At 40.2% G+C, this 22,657-nt stretch overlaps 1 protein-coding gene across 2 annotated transcripts in view; it reads left to right on the top strand.

Annotated features, from left to right (window-relative positions):
* Positions 1-22,657, top strand: part of ARHGAP10 (Rho GTPase activating protein 10) — a 154,512-nt gene that overhangs the window by 130,615 nt on the left and 1,240 nt on the right. For both annotated transcript variants that reach the window (XM_050895609.1, XM_050895608.1), the window contains 2 exons: positions 11,653-11,784; positions 13,208-13,299. In XM_050895609.1, the coding sequence (XP_050751566.1) occupies positions 11,653-11,784; positions 13,208-13,299 (224 nt within the window). The remainder of the gene's footprint in view (positions 1-11,652; positions 11,785-13,207; positions 13,300-22,657) is intronic.

Raw genomic sequence — 22,657 nt, 5'->3', positions numbered from 1 at the left:
AAAAACCCAAAACAAAACCCAAAACAGCCCCACTGTATTAATGGCAGAGGTAGATGTCAGCAACGGAGAATGTACTTGGTGGACTTCAGCAGTCATTGTGCATCATGGGGTCCTGTGGGCAGGGAAAGGCGGTGGTTGACTTGCCATTGTGTAGCTGTGGTAGCTCTCATAGCTCCAGGAAATGTAGCATTGGCTGTTGAGCTCTGCTTTGGTCGTAGAGTATTCTCATAAATTGGACTATCCCAGAATTAGGTGGAGAACAATCCTTTCTGTTTGTGCAGGATTTCAAAATGTTTTGCATTTTGTGCCAAATTGGAACAAAACCAATTCTTAAAGTCTCAGTATCCTCTCTAAAATGGTATTGCAGGTCTTCACTGAGGTACAGTAAATACCATACTGAGTCTAGGGGAGATGGAAATACAAGAGGAACCGGTTTCTCAAGTTTCTGCCGATGTTTATAACACATGGGTGTTACTTGTAAGAGATTGATCACTATGGAGTTATGTAGTCAACAAGGTGATGGTGACTTCTTTGTGGTAGAAGAGTTGCTTGCATTGTTTCCCGGGGGAGGGATGTTGCATTGTGGGTCAAGATAGGTCAGATATTCCAAGGTTGATTTATCTCAGTAGTTTGCTTTAAGCAAGAACACGTGATGGATAGCAAGAATACTTTTTGTGGTATTTGTTTTCAAGAAAGGAAAAGCTTTTTTTTTCCTGAATGATAGCTGTTGTCACCATGATGTTTCCTGGCAGAGTTTTTTGTGATGTGTGCCCTTTCCTTGTCCCACCTTTAACAACAAAAGGAGCTACAGCTTCCAGCATGGTGAGAGGAGCACCAAATGAAGGCAAATACACCCTCACCTCCTGGCTGGCCCTAGAAGGGGACTGCATGGCCAGAGTGGTGAAAGAAGCTAAGAGAGCAAGGGCTATACCACCGATTTGCAATGTCTCACAAAGCCCTGACTGCTCAATTGTTATGTCAGTATTTAAAGATGTACTATGCATACGGTGTAACTGGAAGGTGATGTTTCACATATGTGCCATTTTGAAGCCCTGCTAAGCTGTTGGTTTTCATGTCTGTAAGTGTGTGTCTGCCTGATGCTAGATTTTCTTTGAAAGCTCTGTGTGGTTCAGACATATGCCCTGTGTTGTCATGTACTGCTGTAGGGGTGAGTAGAGAGTTGGGTGATGGTTGACTCTTACTGCCCACGGCAGGGGTGGTTCTCTGTGGAGACCCAAGTTTGCTGTTTTAAGATTATCTTGCACCCTAAACTTTTTTTCAACCTTTTCCCTGAAGATATTTTTAACTTCACACTTCCATCTAGAGCCAAATACTATAAATAAATACATTTTATTTTTACATATGCTCTATGGTAGAGTGTAGAGTGTTTTTTTCCCCTGTCAATCACAAAGTTACAGAGTAGTTTATGTAGACATAGTATTCAAACTCCAAATAGCCCAGAATGGGCAAATACTTTTCTACTTGATGGAGCACCGTGTCATAAACAGGTATTGTTTGAAAATCCCTTCTGTCTAAGGATGCTTAGCACAAGCTGATCTCAGACATAATTATGGTAGTGAGCTGGATAGAGTATTCCTCCCTTGTATGTACCACTGGTATGGGCATTTTTTTCCCTTTAAGGCAGAACAGCAGTAGCAATCTCAGTTTAATGTTAACCAAAGCATTTGCATTCTTTCTTTTTCCTCTCTGCTTTAAGTGTCCGTACACACTTGCCCTCAAGCTTCAGAATTAACATTGTACAGCCATCTATCTTCCTCAGGTTCCACTGGAACCGCTGTTAAAGTCCACTTTGCTCAGACAGAGCTCCAGGTGGTTACTGTTTCTGTAAGGACAGCGTGTTTCAGACTGTTTTGGGACTGATGTTGGTACAGTTTCACCAGCAGTACATTCTTAAAATGCTCATTGTTTCCCTCAAAGCCACAGTTGGTTCTGGGTCAAAAAAAAGAGTTTCCATGTTAGCTGCACCCACTTCCTTGCACATTCCTTCTAATTCAGACTGCCACCATAGCTGGCATTCTGAAGGTAAGCAGTGTCTTCTAGATGAAATGTGGTTATCCATATAGGCATTCTTTAGCAGCTTTCTTTGATCTGTATCTTCTGCTATTTGAGACACTGGAAAACAGGCAATATTCCCTGTTTCAGGAATTTGCCAGTATAAAAGTTTGTAAAGTAGAATGTACAAATACAGTGATATTTGCCATGTTGTGCCTTGGATTCAACAAGTAGGTCATGTATTGTAACATGTTATTCCCTCCATACAGAACAGATATATTTTGTGGGTTGCCTATAATATAATTCTGACCTGGATTTAAACAAAAAACCCCAACCCTAACCAAGTGTCGTGGTTTAACCCCAGCTGGCAACTAAGCCCTACACAGCTGCTCACTCACTCCCCCCTGGTGTCATGGGGGAGAGAATCAGAAGAGTAAAAGTGAGAAAACTCATGGCTTGAGATAAAGACAGTTTAATAGGTAAAGCAAAAGCCGTGTGTGCAAGCAAAGCAAAACAAGGAATTCATTCACTGCTTCTCATGGGCAGGCAGGTGTTCAGCCATCTCCAGAAAAGCAGGGCTCCGTCATGCGTAATGGTTACTTGGGAAGACAAATGCCAGCACTCCGAATGTGTCCCCCCACCTCCTCCTTCCCCCAGCTTTATATCCTGAGCATGACATCATATGGTATGGAATATCCCTTTGGTCAGTTGGGGTCAGCTGTCCCAGCTGTGTCCCCTCCCAGCTTCTTGTGCACCCCCAGCCTACTCGCTGGTGGGGTGGTGTGAGAAGCAGAAAAGGCCTTGGCTCTGTGCAAGCACTGCTCAGCAATAATGAAACCATCTCTGTATTATCAACATTATTCTCATCCTAAATCCAAAACACAGCACTATACCAGCTACTATGAAGAAAATTAACTCTATCCCAGCTGAAACCAGGACACCAAGCAAACTTCCAACCATCTTTTATCTATAGCCATCAGTTTCCCCCAAACTGTTGTCTACCCTACAATTGCAAATTACCTGGGGAGTTCAGAACCCACAATCCACCCTTTGCTTCTTCCTTCAGAGCTGCTTCAAACCCTGGTTGATCTGAGGAAGGATTATTGCTAATCTCTCATGGTGAATGAATTTGTGTTTTCTTCCTCTCTCCTTCTTTCCTAGTAATATTTTTGCTATTTCTTCTGTTCTGGAAGCTGCTGCAGGTTGCTGCTCCCTGCAGATTCTGTGGCAACAGGCAGTTGGCAGTGTTGGTAAGGAAAAGTATTCATATAAAGGTGTCACCAGAAGCACCAGGAATCTGCTGACAATAGATGAGGGGAAGACATAGAGTAGAAAGGGGAAGGGTGACTAACGAAAAACACCATGCTGGAAATTCAGGAAATAAAATGAGTTGACATACAAAATTGAGCCATCAAACCAAGAGCGAGGGGAGCAGGAGGACAAAAATACAAACATGTGGCCAATAGCCCGCAGTAGTAGTAGTAAGAGGGAAATTTGAATTTATTCCCAAATTTCATGGAGGAGGGAAAAAAAAAAAGGCAGTAGGAGAGGACAGGGCTTAACAAGAATAAAAGGTCGGGAATGAATTACTTAGGATTTGCCTATAAAGGAAAGTGGGTGCTCAGTAAGCTATAGTGTGAGTTTATAGCATATAAGACGCTGTACGCTCCCTGTGTGAATACTTAGTACTGTGTCTGCTTTAAAAGTGGAGGAAGCCTGAACTTCTGTGTAAGGATGCACCTAATGCAGTGTGAGCTTTATAGTGGTGTTGCAAACTGTTTGGTGATTTTTGCTTAAGATATTGATGTTGCTACTTGATCCTCTTTCTCACTTCCCCAGTTAGTGCATGTGGATCTGGTTTGTGGGGTGGTGGTATTTGTTTCTAACTCTTTTTTGGTGAAGACCGTAAACCAGCTTAATTAGTTCCCTTTATCCAGCTCATAGTTGAGCCACACAGAGTTATGCAATGTTTCTGTGAAATACCTTATAGCGTCACATCACGGCGCAGAAGACTACACACAGGATATTAGTGTGAAGCATGTAATGTAGTGAAACTCATCCTTTGGCTTAATTTCTCTGTCCTACACAGCTTCTGGTTTTCCTATTGCATTTGCCCAAAAAGTAAATAAATCTGCCACATCTTTTTTGCAAGAGGCTTGATAGCTCTTTGCTGGAGGATGTGACCCTGACATTACTTTCTGCCTTCCTGATTGGCATTGAAAAATACGCACTTTAATCACTCAGATTTTTATTCCTATGGTGTATGAAACTCAAACTTTTAATAATTCAAAATATGTAGTTTCCAAAAAGGAGTTCAGGATTTCTGATACTAAGCAGCTGACTAGCTTTTCTAAGCTAGTCCCCAAGCTGTTTTGATAATAGTGATGGTCTTGGTTTTGGAGATATGTATTAGAAGCAGTTATGAATAGCTCTTAAAGTGCAATTGAACTATGGAACAATAGTTGATCTTCCCTTTTACATGCAGTTGAAAGCCAGTGATACATGGTTTGACTTTTACCCTATTATATTATAGCTTTACACATGCAAACAATATTAGATACAGTGATAGCTAAACTAGGTATATAAATCTGTCTAATAAATATATCTAAACAAGTAAAGGTACAGTGTTAGAGTCTGTAAAAGACAACAAATTTTTTCATTAATGTCCTCTTGTCGTGAAGTAGGTGATAGTGCAAAAGATGCAATATCAGATATGAAGTGATATAATTCAATTAAAAAAGGGCGAGGGGAACTTTTTTTGCGGCTGTTGTAGTTTGGTTATAGACTTTACTACATGGCTTTGGTTACCTATATCAAAATTGTTTTCAGTCTTCAGCCTGTTTTATATTGTTTAGGTACTATTAAAATACTTTTTTCCCAATCCTGTTTTATTATGTATTAGAAACTATTACTTTTGAGCATAGTTTTGGGCTTTTTAACATTTATAACTAACCTACTGTATGCCAAAACAGGTAATTATGGTAACTGATGTCTCCTCTTTGAGAAATAGAAGCATATCGTGTCTTAAACCATAGGACCTTGTATTTGAATCCGTCTGAAGTTCCAGGTCCTGCAACAGAGTTTCTTCAGAGAAAACATTACTTACTCTGTTTTGGTTGTAGGGACTGCGCACACTCAGTTCCCAATGCATTTTGATTCTCTGAATCTGTGTAAGGCTCAGGCATGCCCTACTTCCATCTCCTTCCAATTTCTGCACCTCCTATGACTCTTCTGACTGAGGTGTTACCTTTTCACGTCTAGGTTAGGTATCAGACTCTCTTGCTCCCATGTCTGGTCTCGTACGTGTCTGCATGCTCACATCACTAACCGTTCTTTTTTCTGGGGTGCTGCTTTGACAAGAGGTCCTTCCCTGCAGCTGTAGAGCCTGTTTCCTCTAATCCTAGCAGAAGGGGTCATAAGGCAGCTACTTCCTATTCTCTTAGAAGGAAAGGAGATCATGCCTAATACTGGTCTTGAGGATATTAAATTGTCTTAATTCACAAACTTAGGCTACCTGCAGTAATTCCAGAATTTCAGAGTAAGGACTAGTTTCGCTCGTCTTGACCTTCAGTAACCAGGATGGTGGCGTTCATCAAGCTCTTCACTGACTTCCCAGTGGGCCAGAACCATTTATTGATATGAGGTCTGTCTTACTCAGCCTTTCCTGGAGTGCTGGCTATAATGGCAGCTCACTTCCGATGGATTAGTGTAGGTTTCCCTTATCGTGATGACTGATTCGTTGAAAGGTGGATTACGAGACATGTCCTAAACCACTGTGGACTGCCATATGTCTGCGTTCACTTGACCTTGAAATGAACCAAAAAAGCTGAACACTTGGTATTCCCTGGACTCGGTATGTGTTGTAATTAATCTTTCTGAGGATCTTTTTCTGATAAGGACAGATTTGTTACTGTAAGCGGCCCATTGTTGTCATGAGATCTGTTTGTGCTTACAGTACAATGCCCTATGCCAGGGCTTATCTACAGAGCTTACAGACTCACCTGTGCTCCGTGCAGGCTTTGGGATTTTGCAGTTGGAGGGGATGGAAAGCATCCTGTCCCTCAAACCTCTTCACTGAGCATGTATATGAGTGAGAGTGCATGGCTTGTTAAAGCAGTTACATTTTGGGGCTCAGAATAGTAAGATTCATAGTTTTCAAACTGAATCCCGCCTTGGATGCTGCTGTAGGAGCATGTAAGATACAGTCCTGACAGTTCAAATACTGAAGATACTCAAAACCCAGAGGAGAAATAGAAGCACCAATGTAAATGGCTTTTCAGGAATATGCAAGGGACCAGTGGCAGAGGAAATAATCCAGTCTTTCTTTCATTTCTTTTGCAGTTTTTCTTTATAGGTTCTCCTGACACTAAAATATTCTGTTACCCAGCTCAGTGGTGTATACGTGCTACACTATGGGCATCGTTTTTAGGTTTTTAATATCTACAGAGGCTTTCAAAGTGGTGATGAGAGCCGTGCTGCGCAGCATCCTGAGTGCTTTCAGGGTCTTTGTGACCAGACTGGGAAGAAGCTACTTGTTCTTTGTGAAATCTCAGGCTGTTCAAATACCCAGTGAGAAAACTGATGCTAAAAGAGCCATCAGATGGCAAGGGAGGGCAGAAATAGTGGTGTTCTGCACATAACAGAAGCCTTGGAGGTAGTTATTAATTTTGTTTGACTGCTGAATGAATTCCCATCAGCCTTGTTATATCTACATCAGTAGACTGCATCTATAGTCTCCTTAAAATTCGAATAGTTTCTTTTTGTACTTTCTGGCAGTGATGTGAATTTGCAATTTTACATAAATGATGAGTGACTTCAGTTTCAGTGTCTTGAAAACTTTTTATAATATCTAATGTCATCATCTTAAAAGAAGATGCTTTAACAGCTGCAGAAGGCACAGTACAGGTATGTAGCAGTGCTCTTCGCTCATTGTGCTTATTTTGCAGTTTGTTTTTCTTTCACCTGCCACCTCTTCAGTGACTCAGCAGTTTGAGAGCAGGTTTAGCGGAGCAGGCACTTCTTTTTGTACCCTTTTGTTATGCAAGCAGAGCAATAGCCCTCATTTTGCAGCTCCTTTGAAACAGGCATGATATAACTTAGTCATGTGGTTTATACAAAATAGACTTTGCCATCTCCTTGTCTTCCAGTGGGCTAGGCAGCTGGGCTTGACAGCAGCAGGGCTGTGTGAGCACAGGGTAAGTGGTATGTGTGCTCAGAGCAGGGAGAGATGTGGATGCAACCATTGTGATGAGCTGAAGTTTCTTTTTTTTTTTTTCCTCCTCTTTTTCTTTTCTCTTTTTTTCTTTGCATGATTCCAGGGAACACAGCCCCCTCATTTTTTTCTAAAAGGAACAGCAGTGTGTTATAAGCTTATAGATATACATACTTCATTTTTGCTTTGTCTGAATTATCATTTAAAAAATCTTTAACTTAGGACAGCTGCTGTAGACGTTAGCTTCAGACTTACCAGACTGGCGTGAAAGATCATTTCACTAATGTGTTAGCTGCTTCACTGAGACTTCACAATCCAAGTTTAACAAAACCTCTATTTCAGTGCTGGCTGATGTGTTTTGTGTAAATGAGGGTTCAGGAATGTTGTGTGCATGTTACATACTTTAAATTTTGGGAGTGGAGTTTCTTTTCAGAGGGAACATGGATGAGGAAATTCTGTCCTGTCTCCAGCTTTGCTGCAACTATGACAATTTGTAGAATTTTGTCCATGTATTTTTCTGCTCCTCAGCCTCACCAAAGCATAGAGGTTTTAACATGCGAGAAGATGTGGTGGAGAGTATTGGAGGTGGTGGAGAGTATTGGATTGCATATCGAATCAGAAATAGCCGACACCTTTTGATATACTGTGTCATCTTATAACGAAACCTTTTAAGAACACTTTCATTGAGTTTGTCAGCCAGACACTGTGATACGACAGCCATGGGGCTGTGAAAGTCGTCTATGAAACAACCCTTTTTTTCTCAAGAGTTGCAGTGTAGATTCTTTTCACAGAATCTCTTCCTCGCTCTCAAGATAAGAGGCTGCTCTTTAGCTGTGTTACCTTAGGAACCAGCCAGATAAACATCCAATAAAATCTTGTTTTCAGGAGTTTGTTTCTGAATATCAGTACAAAATCTCTAGCTTATTTTCAGTAAGGCCATTTCCCTTTGCTCCCTTCTCCCAACGTTCACTATGCCAGAAAATAGCATTTTTTTCTCAAAGAGAGATGGTTATGTCAGGCTTCCCCCCCCCCCCAGGAAATGCATTGACTGCGTTTTAGCCGTTAGGAGAAAGGATTTCTTCAACATACTTTCTTAAAGTTGAAATGCTTATATGATAAGATATGCAATACTTTCTAATATATCATCATCTTGATAAACAAGGTGTGCAAAGCTTTATAGCAAGGTAAGTTTGCTATCACAGGAATCTTTTCAAGAAAAAAAAAATCCAGCAGTTTATTGCTTACACACAACAACATTGGAACTGATTTTTCCTATTGAGTAAAACCTTCTGTTTTAATAATAAAATTAAGTGGTTCCTGAGATAGCCAAGTACAGTAAATAAAAAAACCCCTGAAATTCTAGATTGTGCTTAATATTTCAAGCTATTTTTTTTTTCTTAACATGGTGAAGCTATTGCTATTGAAAAATGTTTTTTTGTTCCCCCCCCCCCCCCCCGCTGGATCCTAGAGCATGATCTTTTGCTCGGTAACCAGGAGCTGAAAGTGACAGGCAAATTCAGGAGCCGTGCTGCAGTGCTTTTGCTACAGCTGAAATGTATTAAGGGAATTCATCAAAAAGTGGGGGAGAGAACAGCCCAGCGCTCCACGTACCTGCACTTCTGGAGCGTTTTTCCATTAGAACTGTTGGAGTGGCTCAGAATTCGTAGAAAACCTGCCAGTTTTACATGCTTTTATATAATGCTGCCTGGTAAAGGGCAGTGTAGTCTTACTAGTTGATAGATTACCCTTCTTGTTGAGTCTCTGTAACTTGAGAAAAAGGCATGCCATGACGTGGATCTGAACATTTTATTTCATCTTCTATTCCTTTATTTGCACACCTTTCCTCTTTTTTTCTTTTTGTTTCCTCTCCAAGTCTCAGCAAGAAACCATCTGGTATTTATTCCAAGTATTCTTATGAATGACCGTTGCTTTCCTGGGTCAGAGGGTATCTTTTGTGTCTTCTCTGTTCTGAGTATTGTTTTGAAATCCTTAATCCCGTGTCTTACACACGGGCGGTGTGTGTTGTTCTAGAGCTGATCAAGTAAGTTGCATAGATTAATATAATGCATGTTTCAATGAAACATTTAACAAATGGAAGATTTTATTATTGACTTCTTGAAAACCAAACAGCACACATCTGAGGTATGCACTAGAGAAGACCTCTTCGTAGAATATTCTTGAATGGTGATTAGTTTGCAGTAGAGACATTTTAATACTCTTCTGGCAATATACTTGGAATATTATTTTTCTATTTTCTGTAGTTTTACAGGTTTCAGAAATGAGCCTGACACCAATCTTAATGTAGGAATTGATTTGAATTGAATAAATGAGAGCACAAGGAAAATGTTTTTTTTCTTTAACTATCAGGATTATTTTAACTATAGTAGTTTAGTCTATGCAAGTAGGATACTTTTTTAAATACACTTTTGAAAAACTTTTGTCTTAGTTTCACCTTTTGTTACTGAGTTAAAATTCTGCACGTATACATTATGTGCGGAATGGGGGCGAAATAATCTACTTTCTAGCAAACTTTATAAACTTTACAGTACCATTGAGAAATTTTTTATCCTCAGTATTTAGAGAAAATAATACAAATGCTGGTGCTCAGTTTTTCTTTTTCTTCTCCGAATGAAGTCACTTTTAGCTGAAGGTTTTTGTCTTACCTGAGGAAAATTTTTCAATGTTTACATAAAAATGGGAGGAAGAGGACAAGCTTAAGTAAAAGTAAAACCCAAAATTATGTAGGTGCTGGTCTTCAAAGGTATGTAATTATTGGAAGATGTAAATAATTGTGTAGTGGAAGATTCAGAAGTGGTGAAGCAGACTAGATGTCCTCTTCCCAAAGTTAAGCACGAAATATGTTTCTAGTCAGCACAATCCAGCTTTTCATTCAGTTTACTACATACGATTCCTTCCTTTATTTGGTAAATCTGATAGTTTTAAAAGCAGAGCATGTTTTGATAAACCCTTCTGGTTATGATTCCAGCACATTTAAGTTTCATTTTTATTAGTGGAATTAACTGTAGAATGCTGTTTTCATACACTGTGAATTCCAGTTTTCATCCAAATGCTGCTTGACACAGATCCAAAGGAAAAACTATTGTCTTGTTAAATAAGGAATGTGTCATTCACCATTTTATAATGTACTAAATTTAAAAATTAATAATAAAAATAAATGTCTGCTTAACTATGTAATTACTAGAATGACTATGAGATATATTGGCTAGGAAAATCAGTTTGTAAAAGTTGAATTTGGTTGTAAACCATGTTATGCAAACCAACAGTAGTGATCCTTTCTTCTAGAAATTAAATACCCCAGTGCACAAGATGATTAAAATCAGCTATATAAGTTAGGTTTCCTGCTTTCTTTTATTCATTTACAATTATAACTGGGGTGATTGTTGATCCCTTTTTTGCTTTTGGTCAATCCACCTTGATTAGGTGTGCATTTACACCCCCACAAAAACCTTCTTGACTAGATTCCTAGATTTTGGTGGTACTTTGCAGATTTATGCTATCTAAGAGGTTAATCTTGGAATAAGACAAACTGATAAATGCTGTACTGTGAAGTCTGTACTTCTGAGTGATGATTCCTGTGTGAAAGCTGTGTGCGAATGATTTTAATTCTGTTTCTGCTTAGAAACTGCTTGAAGTCCGTATCTTTGTTCCAAAGATATGCTGACATTAAATGTTTGGACTATTTGTTGTTTTGTCCATGCAGTGAAAGAAAGCCTTCCAGTGCTGGAACGCTTTAGTTCTTTAAGGTGTAAAATTAGGAACATCCTTTATGTTGGGGAGGACTTTGTATGTTTTTCAATGACTAATAAAAGTTTTAACTTTGGCTGCTATTTCTTCTCCTCTTGTGGCAACTATGTGTTCAGCCATTAATATAATACATACTTGAACAGTGTGTTTGTCAGGGCAGCCACTGAGGCAGTATCTATGCAGTTATGCGAATGAGATCTCAGTCCAGAGCCAGCATCGTGATCCCAATGTTGTAATAGCTGCAGCCTCTTTTGAAATCTTCCCAGTCATACATGCCTTAGTACAGCACTGAGATTTTTAAATAGATTCATCAAAACTTGTAAAGGCAAAGTGGCAGCTCAAATAATAGCCTGCTATATGCAGTTTCATTGTATCTGTCTTTATTAGATGAGGGATGTGGAATTTTGTCTTTTTATTGGTTATGTCATACATCTCAGGTAATTCGTCTTAGCTTAGGATGTAGGGCATCCTAAGGAGAAATACTTCCAAGGAGGAAGTGCAGAATCATACGATGGCCATGTCTCCAAAATCAGCTTGACATTATTATTGGTTTTGACTTTGAGGATCTAACTAGTTAGCTAGTTATAAAGATTCAAACATTTTGGTATGAAAAGAAATTTGATTCACCTTCTTAATTCTGCCTTGAATATATTTCCTCTTAGTCCTGGTCAAAGCCGCCCATCGATGGTCTCGTGGATGAATACTCCGTCTGCTAACCCAGCTGCCACAAATACTGCACCATCCGCTTTCTTGTTCCCTAACCCTGCCATTGGCAGTGACAGAGCAGTGGAAAGGTATGATGTACACTCAACTTTTGCTGGTTATTTATTTGCCTCCTTTTTTCTGTATCTTTTTAAAAATAGCTAATTCATGTCTTCTGCAGTATGTGAGTGATTATCTCAAATCAAGAAATTGAACCTTAGCGATTTTGACAGAATAAAATAACTGTCTACTTTGTCTTATTTTTCCTTTGAACACTTTCCTTGTAGAAGGCACTCAGATTGAGCTAGCTCTCTATTGCAGTGATTCTCTTACAGTGTCTTTTAAAACACAGATTCTTTTTTTTCCATAGCCACCCCTGTCAAATATAAGTTTCTCTACCTAGCCTTGTTGCCTCTGAAAGACTTTCCCTTGTCTTTACCTGTCTCTGCAGTTTCATTCTTTTCTTTCACTCTTTTGGCCTGCTTTCCTTCCATCCTGTTTCTGCTTCCTTCCATCCTGTTTCTGCTTCCTTCCATGTTGTCCATCTTTTGAAGTATTTTCACTTTTTTCTTTGAAGGTCTTCACCATCTTGGCTTTTTCCTTCAAGTTTCATAATATTTGCTTTTCTAATTAAAGTAGTTGGGTATATTCATAAATTCTTTCCAATGCTTGGTAACAAAATTCCATTTCTCGTTACTGGTCGCATTTTGCACCAGAACTGCATTGTCAGTCTGACTGCAAGTTCCTTGGGGCAGGGAGAATCTTTCCCAATGTTTTATGTGTAGTTGTTGCCTGGGCTCAACAAAAGATGATTTAATGTTGTGGGTGCTGTGTCTATACAAAGCATCATTGGGCAGCAGCAAACTGTCAGTTCGCAAAGGCGTGATTAAATAAGACATGCCAAAAATACTTATATATTCCAAGATCTCTGCTTATGGTACTTGGAGAAATGAGTACTTTGGACAAATTCAGATTGATGGCTTATTACTGAGCATCCTGAGAACACCTCTAAAAGACTGCCCGAAATGGTAGAAATCTTACTGCGTTTAGGACAAAACAGCATCTTCAGTAGTCTAGTAATGTCGTATTTTAAACAAATATAAAAAGCGAATTCTGTACGGTGATAGTGAAAAGCTGAATTGCAAGATTCATGAAGAAATGTTTCAGAAGTTATAATAATGATTAGTCTATAAATTAAGTATAGTATGCTTTGCCTACTATTGATTTCATTGCTGATTAGCACTTGGCAAAATTTTAACTGTAGTTGAAAGTTGAGTTTAACTATCATAAAAATAAGTGTGCTTAAAGTTGGCAGTATAATATTCAGAAATGCCAACAGTAAGCTGTGAAGCTTCAGCTTTGGCATTTGTGTGTATGAATTATAAGCCTGTAATGATGCATGTGAGATTGTGTTTAAAGTTTTAGTCATCTCCAAAGGAGAATGGAGAGAGAATGGTTGAGAGAGTGTCTTCATAATAGTAAAAAATTACTATAATTCATAATTTCATTTTTCAGCATTGCCCACCGAAAAGCAAGAGCAGTTTATCCATGTGAAGCAGAACATAGCTCTGAATTATCATTTCAGATAGGAGCAATTTTTGAAGATGGTAAGTACTGCTTGAGTAAATATAAAGCAATGAAAAACAAATTGACAAAACTGCTAAAATGGCTGTGGATAAAAATACAAGCCTAACTGCTATTCTGCCAACGTTGCTGATGGCACGCAGTTGGTGACGTAGAAGATTTCTGGTACGCAGAAGCTACTTAGCATATACTTAGCACTGTGAGGCAATGCCTTTGATTTCTGGTGAGTAGACACTTTCAATTGGTCTAATTTTTCAGCAGCATTTAAATGTGTTGCAGTACCAAAAAAGGTTATTCAGCAATAGAGAAAAACATCTTGGCCTATGAAACTGTATTTTTTTAAATGTGAACTATCGTTGTAAAATAACATACGGGCTTTCATTTAAAGAAAAAAAAAAAATCTGTTTAAGGATTTTCAAGCAAGCAGAGCTCCACGTAAATCAAGTGATCACTGGAGAGAAAAGGGAGTGTTTACTTTTTGGATCAAGGAGTGCCTTAGTGTGTGTATGTACTTGTAGAAAAAGGAATATTCACTGAGGTGCAGAATGAAGGCCTGTGTTTAAAGATTTCTATGGACCCAAATGTAGTGTTACATATGAACATCCAGAAGGTGATTCCTGTGGCTCTACGCTTCAGCAACTGCACAGGGCCTTCAAACTGATAGGAACGGTTTTAGTTTTTAAACCTTATGCCAATGACTACTGTAATACAAACTCTGACGATGCAGAAGATGACATTAGAGCATAGTTTCTTCCTATTGCAAGGAAATGCCTATTATAAGAAAGAGATGGTATGGAACGGCTCAACAGGGCCTGGACAAATTCAGCAATTCTTCTTACTTGAACGCAATTTAATAATAATTCTAAGCAGAAATTCATTCATAGCAGCAGCACGGTAAGACCATTGTTTGTTACAAGACCCTGATAAAAAATTACATTCATACTGAAAACCAGGAGACTCTTAAGTTTGGCCAAATCTTCCTCCAAGTTTTGTGCAGACCGGGGGATTCAAAGTGATCTGAGAATTACATCCCTAATAACCTTGTGAGTACTGAGACCAGTATTTCAGTCTTTCAGTCTGTCTAGAGGCGGGGGGTAGTAAGAGGCATACTGGCCTCTAAAGAATCTGGGAATTCTGCAGTGATGCCTGTTTTCTTCTCATCCATTGTCAGCTTTTAGCTTGCTACCAGGTCAGAAATCTGATATGTGCTTTCCAGAGGGAAAGTGGTATTTAATTCTGCATGACCAAACGCACTTAGGGGATGTACTGCCCAGTCATTCAAATACCACATGTGAGAATCTTTGGTTGGATATCCAATAAAAGAGGAGTATTCCAAATTCCCAGTTTACATCCAGCAGGAAAAAGAGAAAACTACACAGTCTAAAACAGCTGGAAAACATCAACCTGCAGGCATTAAAAAGCTAACTAAATATGTCTTATATTTCCCAAAATGCACCCTGTTAGCTCTGTTAGCACTGGATCAAAAGTGTGTGTGGGAAAGTTTTTCTCATAAATGAAAATCCTTTCGTCCTGTCCTCCCCAGCCCCAGCAGAACGTTCCTAATTTGTTTAACAAGCTGAAACAAATGGGAAGCTCAGCAGAATCTTTTTTTTTTTTTTTTAGCATGTATAACAACAACAACAAAATAATCACACATAGACATCTCCTTCCCCTTCTTTGTGATGCTTATTTTAAAGCAGACAGAGCATAGGACATTCCTGTCCTCTGCCTCCTCCCAAACAAGTAAATAGTAAGCTTGGTCCAGACTTCAGTTCTGCTTTTTTTGCAGTGTAAGGTGGTCTGCGGTCCCCACTAGTTTCCTCCCTACTAGCACCCACTTTACAACATCATACTTGATGTTTCCTATTAGAGCTGCCTTGCAGGCAAGTCACGTCTGAATCAAGTTAGGTGGGAAACCTTTTAAAGATGAATTAGCTAAATGATTGCTCTTTTAAAAGTCTCTAACACCAGTTATTTTAATTTAAGTTTTTTAAAACATGACTGATAGGGATCTTCAGCAGACATAAAACTGTGTACAGGAAAAAAAAATCTAGCGCATGGGGGAAAAGATCTGATGCATAGAAGAGAGGCATTTCTGACGCAGAACAGCAAGGGTTGCCCACCTGTTGTGTTGGCATGGGATAAGAAAGTCTTTCAAGAAGCAGTTGCTTCTGTGTCGCGCATTTGTGTGAGAGCAATGTTAAGATTCTTTTCTTGTGCAAAGGGATCGCTAGAAGTTATGGCAAAGCTACCATGGTTTTGGTGCGTTACAGCCTCAGTTGAGTTTTTCAACTAGAGTGTTGAATTATCTGAGAACAAGTACGGAATTTGACTCTTTGGCAGCTGCGGAGAAGTGTTTCAACTGTAAGACTCTTTTTCCATATCATCATACAAATAAGGTTGGAAGCTTGGGAGAAGGTTACGTGGATTGCATTTTGAAAACCTAATTGCAGATTTCCAATGGGAAAGATCACATTTCCTTAAATACATTTGTTTTGATTTATTCCACTGTATCCTGGTTATTTTATAGGCATTGTCCGTGCCCTGCAGGGCTTTCAGCCTAACGTAGGCTGTGGATTGGCAGAAAAAAGGAGGAGAGCATGCAAGTAATAAGGCAGTAACTGGACGTATGTAATAACTTAATGGTCATTCCATAATGGTTCCCAATTGGTTATGTCATGGATGGCTCTGTCAGTATAGAAGGATATTCTCATTAAAAGTGCAGACCAGTCTCCATATTTGAAACCTCTGAAATGCCTTCACATAGGCCTTTTCTTTTTGCGCTAGGCACCCTTGTGTCTATGCTGGGATCAGATTCCAGTGAATCAATTCAGGTTCTTTAGTTACTCAATTTAAATTCCCATATGCCCTAATAAAGCCCCCAAATGAAGAATTAAAGTAATAATACATCAATTCTGCAGCTCTACCAATAACCCCTAACTATCAAAGTGACAATGCATCAATCAAGTTGACATACAGCTAGTATCAACCATTAAAGTAACTCTTAAATTAATGTCTACTAAAAAGTGCTGCTTCCATTAGTGAAGGTTTTATCCATCTCTCCTTTCTCCACCCTGCCTGTCTCACTTTTCTAATGCTGTCTCTTTCACCTCTCACTGTTTGTTTGTTGTGTTTTTTTCCTTTCTCTTCCCTCTCTTTTCTGCTTTGTTTCCTTCTCTTTTTTGTTTCCCTTCCCTGTTCTTCTGTTTTGTCTCTCTTGGTCCATAGATGTTCTGCAGCAGTTCTTTCTTACCTGTTATTATCCTGGATGAATCTTTCTGGCTGCTCTAGCCTGAGACAGGATGACGGCATTTAGTGAAGTACAGTCTTGCACCTGTCATAGCTGCTAAATGTAATATTGGTGCAAGAAGGTAAGAGTTTCACCTTTGCTCCTGTCTCCATTTCCTGCTTCCAAATGGGGAAAAAAATATCTGCTTGTGTCTCAGACTGTGAAGGTTAGATTTACTAATATTTTAAATTAACCTTTACACACCTAATAGGAATCTGTATAGAATCTGAACATTTGCATATTCAGATGTTTTCAGTATTGCATCTACGTTGTGCTACCCTGAATCCCACAGTCTTTCCATTAAAGTGTCATAGAATATAAACGCTAAGGTGCCATCTGGTAAGTTAAAAAGAAAAGGCAAAGTTTTCTATTTAATTGAATTGTGTAAGAAAATGAATAATGTAATCTGAACAATATCCACTGGATTTTTTTTTTTTTAATTTTCAATTCAATTTACCTTAGGCTGTGCCAATATTTTTATTTCCCAGTTGTTACAGGCTATATTATTGACAGCACATAACAATATAATTCAAGTGGTTAGAGGCAAAGCTTGAAGAGTTTGCAGCTGGATAAGGGCACATATGGGAAGAAGCAGAGTATGATCTGAGATTGTGAGAGACATATGCTGGCTGTATATTTTTGTTGTTGTTGTTGTTGTTGAAGCAGATATTCCCAATAATCATGGAAAGAATAATCACGACTTCCTGGCATTGAAACCTTGCCAGCCTTGGAGCCAAGTGTTATTAAATTTCTGGTTCTTGAAAGAGACTGCTTAGAAGTCAGTAAATGGGAATTTCACTAGGGAGAAGTGTTTTAGATAGGGTAAATGGTGTTTACACAACAAAATTCCTTGGCAGTATTGCTAGCAGGAAGGCTTCCTGAAAACTTGTCAAGATAGCTCTCATCGAGGCTTTTTACAATTTTTAAAATCAGGTTTTAGGGGAGAGAAAATATGAGGAAAACTGAGAAGGTGTTTTGTTATAGTAATTTTCCTCAGGAAAGGTGTGGCACCCATCATCCCTACCAAGCATAGAAGGAACACAAAAAGCCATGTTCACACAGCCGTTGTCATCCCCCTCTATCTTTCCTACTGTAACAAAGTGCCAGCCTTAGTTAATGTCCCTGGTTTTGACTCCAAGGCACTCTCTTCCCTCTTACTCATGCTGTGGCTTCTGGACTGTCTGTCTTTATGGGACTGACAAATGAAGGATTTACATCAAAGAGAAATAGTACTCCCAAAATACTATATTGCACTATATGTGCAAATAATTCTTTTGTTGAGGCAAAAATGAGGATAAAGCTACTTCTTTGTGCACCTTTCATCTGTGGATTTCAAAGCACTTGGAAACATTCATGTGCGTTAATTATCTCCATTTTACATCTGGAGAAACTGAGTGTACAGGCTGTGGACAGATGTTGTCCTTTTCAGATACCTCCATGCCATTTGGAGGTAGTTACCTCAAACTGCTGCTGAAAGTTACTTCACCAATAAAAAGTACCAGATGAGCGCTACCAAATTCCTACTGACTTTGCTAGAAGTTTTAAAAAGTCACTGAAGGTAGTTTGACCTTAACCAGTCTCACTTTGCTCCTGCCAACAGTGTTGTGGAAGCAGGGGAACATTTCCGAAAGAGAAATGTTAAAATGGAAGGTGTTTAAACTGATGCGTTTTACCTTGTAGTTGGTGTGTGTGCGGGACTGTCAGAGATGTTCAGCTGTCAGGTGGGATGGGAATCAACTCAGGGGAAAGACCCCAAGTCTCAATGCCTACACACGGGTCACCAAGTTACAGCACAGGGAACTCGGCAGCAACTCAGCTGACTAACCACTTGCCTCTGTTTTAGAGTGAGCCAAATTATTCTTTGGGCGCTCTCTCTATTCATTGTATTGACTAGATCTCCACCAGCTGTAAGAGGAGCTTAGACACTTCTATATAGGGAAGTGTCGTGGTTTAGGCCCAGCCGGCAACAAAGCGTCACGCGGCCGCTTGCTCACTCCTCCCTGCCGGTGGGATGGGGAGGAGAAAATACAACGAAAGGCTCGTGAGTCGAGACGAGGACAGGGAGGGATCACTCGCCAATTATGGTCACAGGCAAAACAGACTCGACTTGGGGAAAAATAAATCAATTTAATTTGTTACCAATCAAATCAGAGTAGGATAATGAGGAATAGAACCATATCTCAAAAAACACGCCTTCCCCCATGCCTCCCTTCTTCCCGGGCTCGGCTTTGCTCCCGATTCCTCTACCTCCTCCCTGCCAGCGGCACAGGGGACGGGGAATGGGGGTTGCGGTCAGTTCATCACACGTTGTTTCTGCCGCTTCTTCCTCCTCTGAGGGAGGACTCCTCATACTCTTCCCCTGCTCCAGAGTGGGGTTCCTCTCACGGGGGACAGCCCTCCATGAGCTTCTCCAATGCCAGTCCTTTCCACGCGCTGCAGCCCTCCATGAACTGCTCCAGCGTGGGCTTTCCCACAGAGTCACAGCCTTTTCCAGGCCCAGCCACCTGCTCCACCGTGGGGTCCTCCATGGGCTGCAGGGGAATCTCTGCTCTGCCGTTAACCTCCCTGGGCTGCAGGGGGACAGCCTGCCGTCTCACCAGGGGCTGCAGGGGAATCTCTACTCCAGCGCACCTCCTCCCTCTCCTTCTTCACTGACCTCGGTGTCTGCATGGTTGTTTCTCTCACATTCCACTCCTCTCTCTGCTGCAGCTCCTTTTTTTTTTTTTTCCCCCAGCAGTCTTTTTCCTTTCTTAAATACGCTATCACAGAGGCACTACCACTGTCGCTGACTGGCTTGGCCTTGGCCAGAGGCAGGTCCAAGTTGGAGCCAGGGAAGCTTCTAGCAGCTTCTGACAGGAGCCACCCCTGTAGCCCCTCCCTGGCTACCAAACCCCGCCACACAAACCCAGCGCAGGAGGTCTCACTCTGCAAGCTGAATTCCACCTTCACTAATTTGTCATGGTGTTATCAGTGTGCTTGCTTTTGTTCACAGGCCTGAGCTCTTATAGGCAGACCGTTTTATTTCTGATCACACAGTAAATCTCTAGCAAAGTCAGGAAGAAGGCTCCTTGACTCCTAGCCCTGTGTCCTGTCCACAAGATAATTCTGCTTCTCACACCACACTTAAGGGAAACAGCAAGTTTTTAAATTTCAAATTCCACGCTAACTCTAAGCATGCTAAATGTTTGTGTATTTCTGTGGTCAACTTTACCCATAGGGACTGTTTCAAAAACCCATAGGGATTTCTAAACACAGAGGGCTTGCAAGCACATTTTGTTGCTTTAATTTAATTTCTTGGTGAAAAATTGGCCAGCGTGATTGAATTCTATGGAATTGTATTCTGGTGTTGTAGTGGTTTTAGCAGTGAGATTTCTGTTGCCCACAAAATGCAATCCTCATTTATATAGCTTGTTGGGGTCATTACTTTGTTTGGCAAAGTAGTCCATCAGAAAGGGAGGCCCTCTTGTGCCAGGCACCATGCATGTTAGATTTCCTCCCCCGTTTCTGTGTCCTCCCAAAACAGCTAGTTTCCACAAAGGTGTGGAAGTCAGTGTGAATCAGCGTCTGATTCAGTCCTGCTAAAGTTAGTGGCACCTAGGCAATGAACTAATACCACTGTGGAAATGAGTCTTGCTCTCATTTGTAGTCCAGACCCGTGAAACTTTTGAGCTGCCAAAGCAGAGCAAGGTCTGCTTATAGCATTGGGTCTCTGGGAAGAGCTGCTTGCAAATTCTATGTATTTGCAGTTAGATGACCATAACATTGGCAATATTGAAGCTATTTCCTATGGAGAATACAGAAAAGTAAGAAGAAATGCTGCAAACGCCAAGTTGACCTATTGTGTTTCTTGATTAGATGAAATCAGAAAAGCTTTTACTTAGAGATCTCATTGCAAGTTGAAAGTCTGTTGATTTTGTTTGCCCATTTGAGTTGGGGTGATTGTTCTGCAGCACTTGCCGTCACACTGATGGTCAGCCATCCTCCTCCTCTACACTTTGCCTCCACTGGAGTGAGGCTGCTGAAATGGCCTTGCAGCAGGTATTGAGGAAGCCGCCGTCCCACTCTGGGCTCTCAACTTTGCTGCTATTTCCACTGTCCTAAGAGGCGATGGCTTTTGGTGGTGGTTCTTTGGTTGGTCTGGTTGTGCAGTCTTGCTATACACTTGCTAAACCGTGCTGAAAATATTTAATTTTTAATTCTCTGCTCTGTATCTTTTATACTACAAGTATTTTCCCCTCCTGTGCCTAGCCAACATAAGACTCAGTCATATGGGATGATTGGTCCAATAATGAGTTGTAGTTTTAAGGCCAAATGTGTAGTTTCTGCAGCAAGGTATTTTTAAATGAGGCAGGCCTGAGAAAGTGCTAAGAACTGTAATTGTCGTTGATGGAGAAGAAATGACAGAAAGGGGACACTACGGAACATCTTCTCTGGAGCAGGGTATTTTTTCAGAACTAGCCTGTGTCCTGGGTTTAAGAAGAGCCGTGCACGATAGCAAAATATCTTTTGTAAGGTAAAGTGATTTTTATGTTAAATGAATGCTGTTGTACACTAAGCAGCTTTACATTTGGACAGCTTCCTCATTAATATGATTTGCCTACAGAAGTCGTCAGTGATGTACGTGGGTGTCTTAACCCTTCTTGCGCAAGGTGATTTGAATGGGGGCAGAAGTCTTACCCAACGTGACAGTCGCCACTGCTGCTGAATATTAAGAATTACTGCTTGGTGTGTTTTTTAAAAAAAGACTGATCTCTAGAAATGGTGATCTGACGTGTAATCTGAGCGCTAATTCTTTCTTCAGTCTTCATAGAGTCTACAAGAAACTTCCACTAACAAACAACGAGGCCCTGAGCTGTGTTACGTACATGTACGATATTTAATTTCCCAAGCACAGAGCTCAGTTGTACCGTCCATGTCTGGTCTTCTGGGGTGAAAATGGTATTTGTCACTCAAGTCCAATTGCTCGGCCATATTGCATTATCTCTGAACGTGCTGCTGTTTGCAGAGTTCAGGATTATGTTATCAGACTTGTTCAGAAAATATTTCTTTTGTAATTTGCTGTTGTGTTGAGCCAAGTGATTCAGCATAGTTTGAGCATTTCCTCCCCGGGTAAATTTTAAGTAAATTTAAATTTCAGTGTGATCTCGTCAGATGAGGGCTACCCTCATTTTAAACAGGCCTTTGATTTAGAGACATTCACATGCCAGTAATATTTATCCTCTCTCTAATGTAAATTGAGGTTGCGCTCCAGAGGACAAGTAGAAATTTCCTACTTCCAGTTTTTCTAGTTGTTTTTCTTCCTAATCTGTCATTTTTTGGAGTTTGTTTCCTGTAATACAGATGTGCTCCGTAGGCATGGGAGACTTCAGGGAGAGGTTTGGCTGCCCGCTAGAGCTGCTGGCGTATTTGCTGGAAAGGGTAGAATTACAGCCGCTGCGGTGGAGCTTCTGGAGGGAGGTTTGTGGTGGTGTCAGCGATGCAGTTTCAAATGCATGTGTACTCTGTAACTGTGGAATAAAAATGACAAAGGGAGAGGAGGGCCTGCTAATTACTAATAGTAATGTAAGTTACTGTGTGCGCAGAGATCCTAAAAGGTAATTTTCTATGTATTTTTTTCCTTTGGAATCTTTCTGTCAAACATATTCATTATAAATATAAGCCCACACTTTTGATCTGGATCTAAACCATCAGTATCATTTGAAAGCAGTTTTGTTTTCTGGATTCCTTGGAGGTGTAGCTGTTGTTTAAACCATGGTTTCTCGGCACAGCTGCTAGCTTTGCTGTCTGACAATAATAGGACACAAGGAAAAAACTAGGGGAGAGTATGTTTTAAGTGCTCAAATTTAGAAGCTTACAATGCTTTTGAAAGTGAGACTTAACATGTTGCTCTCTCTTAAGTGTTATTTCCCTGATTTGTAGAAGGCTACAAATAGCACATTCCCCAATGTGTTAATGTGTTTTAAATACAGCACTGACATGGCTGGCAGCATGTTTCGGCATTTGTCTGATCTCTTCGCTAAATAATGTCTGTTTCAGAAGCACTGTGAGGATAAATTAATATGGTAGAGAATATCATAGGTTGCTAAAAGTGT

This window comes from Gymnogyps californianus, chromosome 4 (genome assembly GCF_018139145.2).
Source record: "Gymnogyps californianus isolate 813 chromosome 4, ASM1813914v2, whole genome shotgun sequence".
Lineage (NCBI taxonomy): Eukaryota > Metazoa > Chordata > Aves > Accipitriformes > Cathartidae > Gymnogyps > Gymnogyps californianus.
The sequence above is the reverse complement of the archived record's forward strand: the minus strand, read 5'-3'. Positions and strand labels throughout refer to the sequence as shown.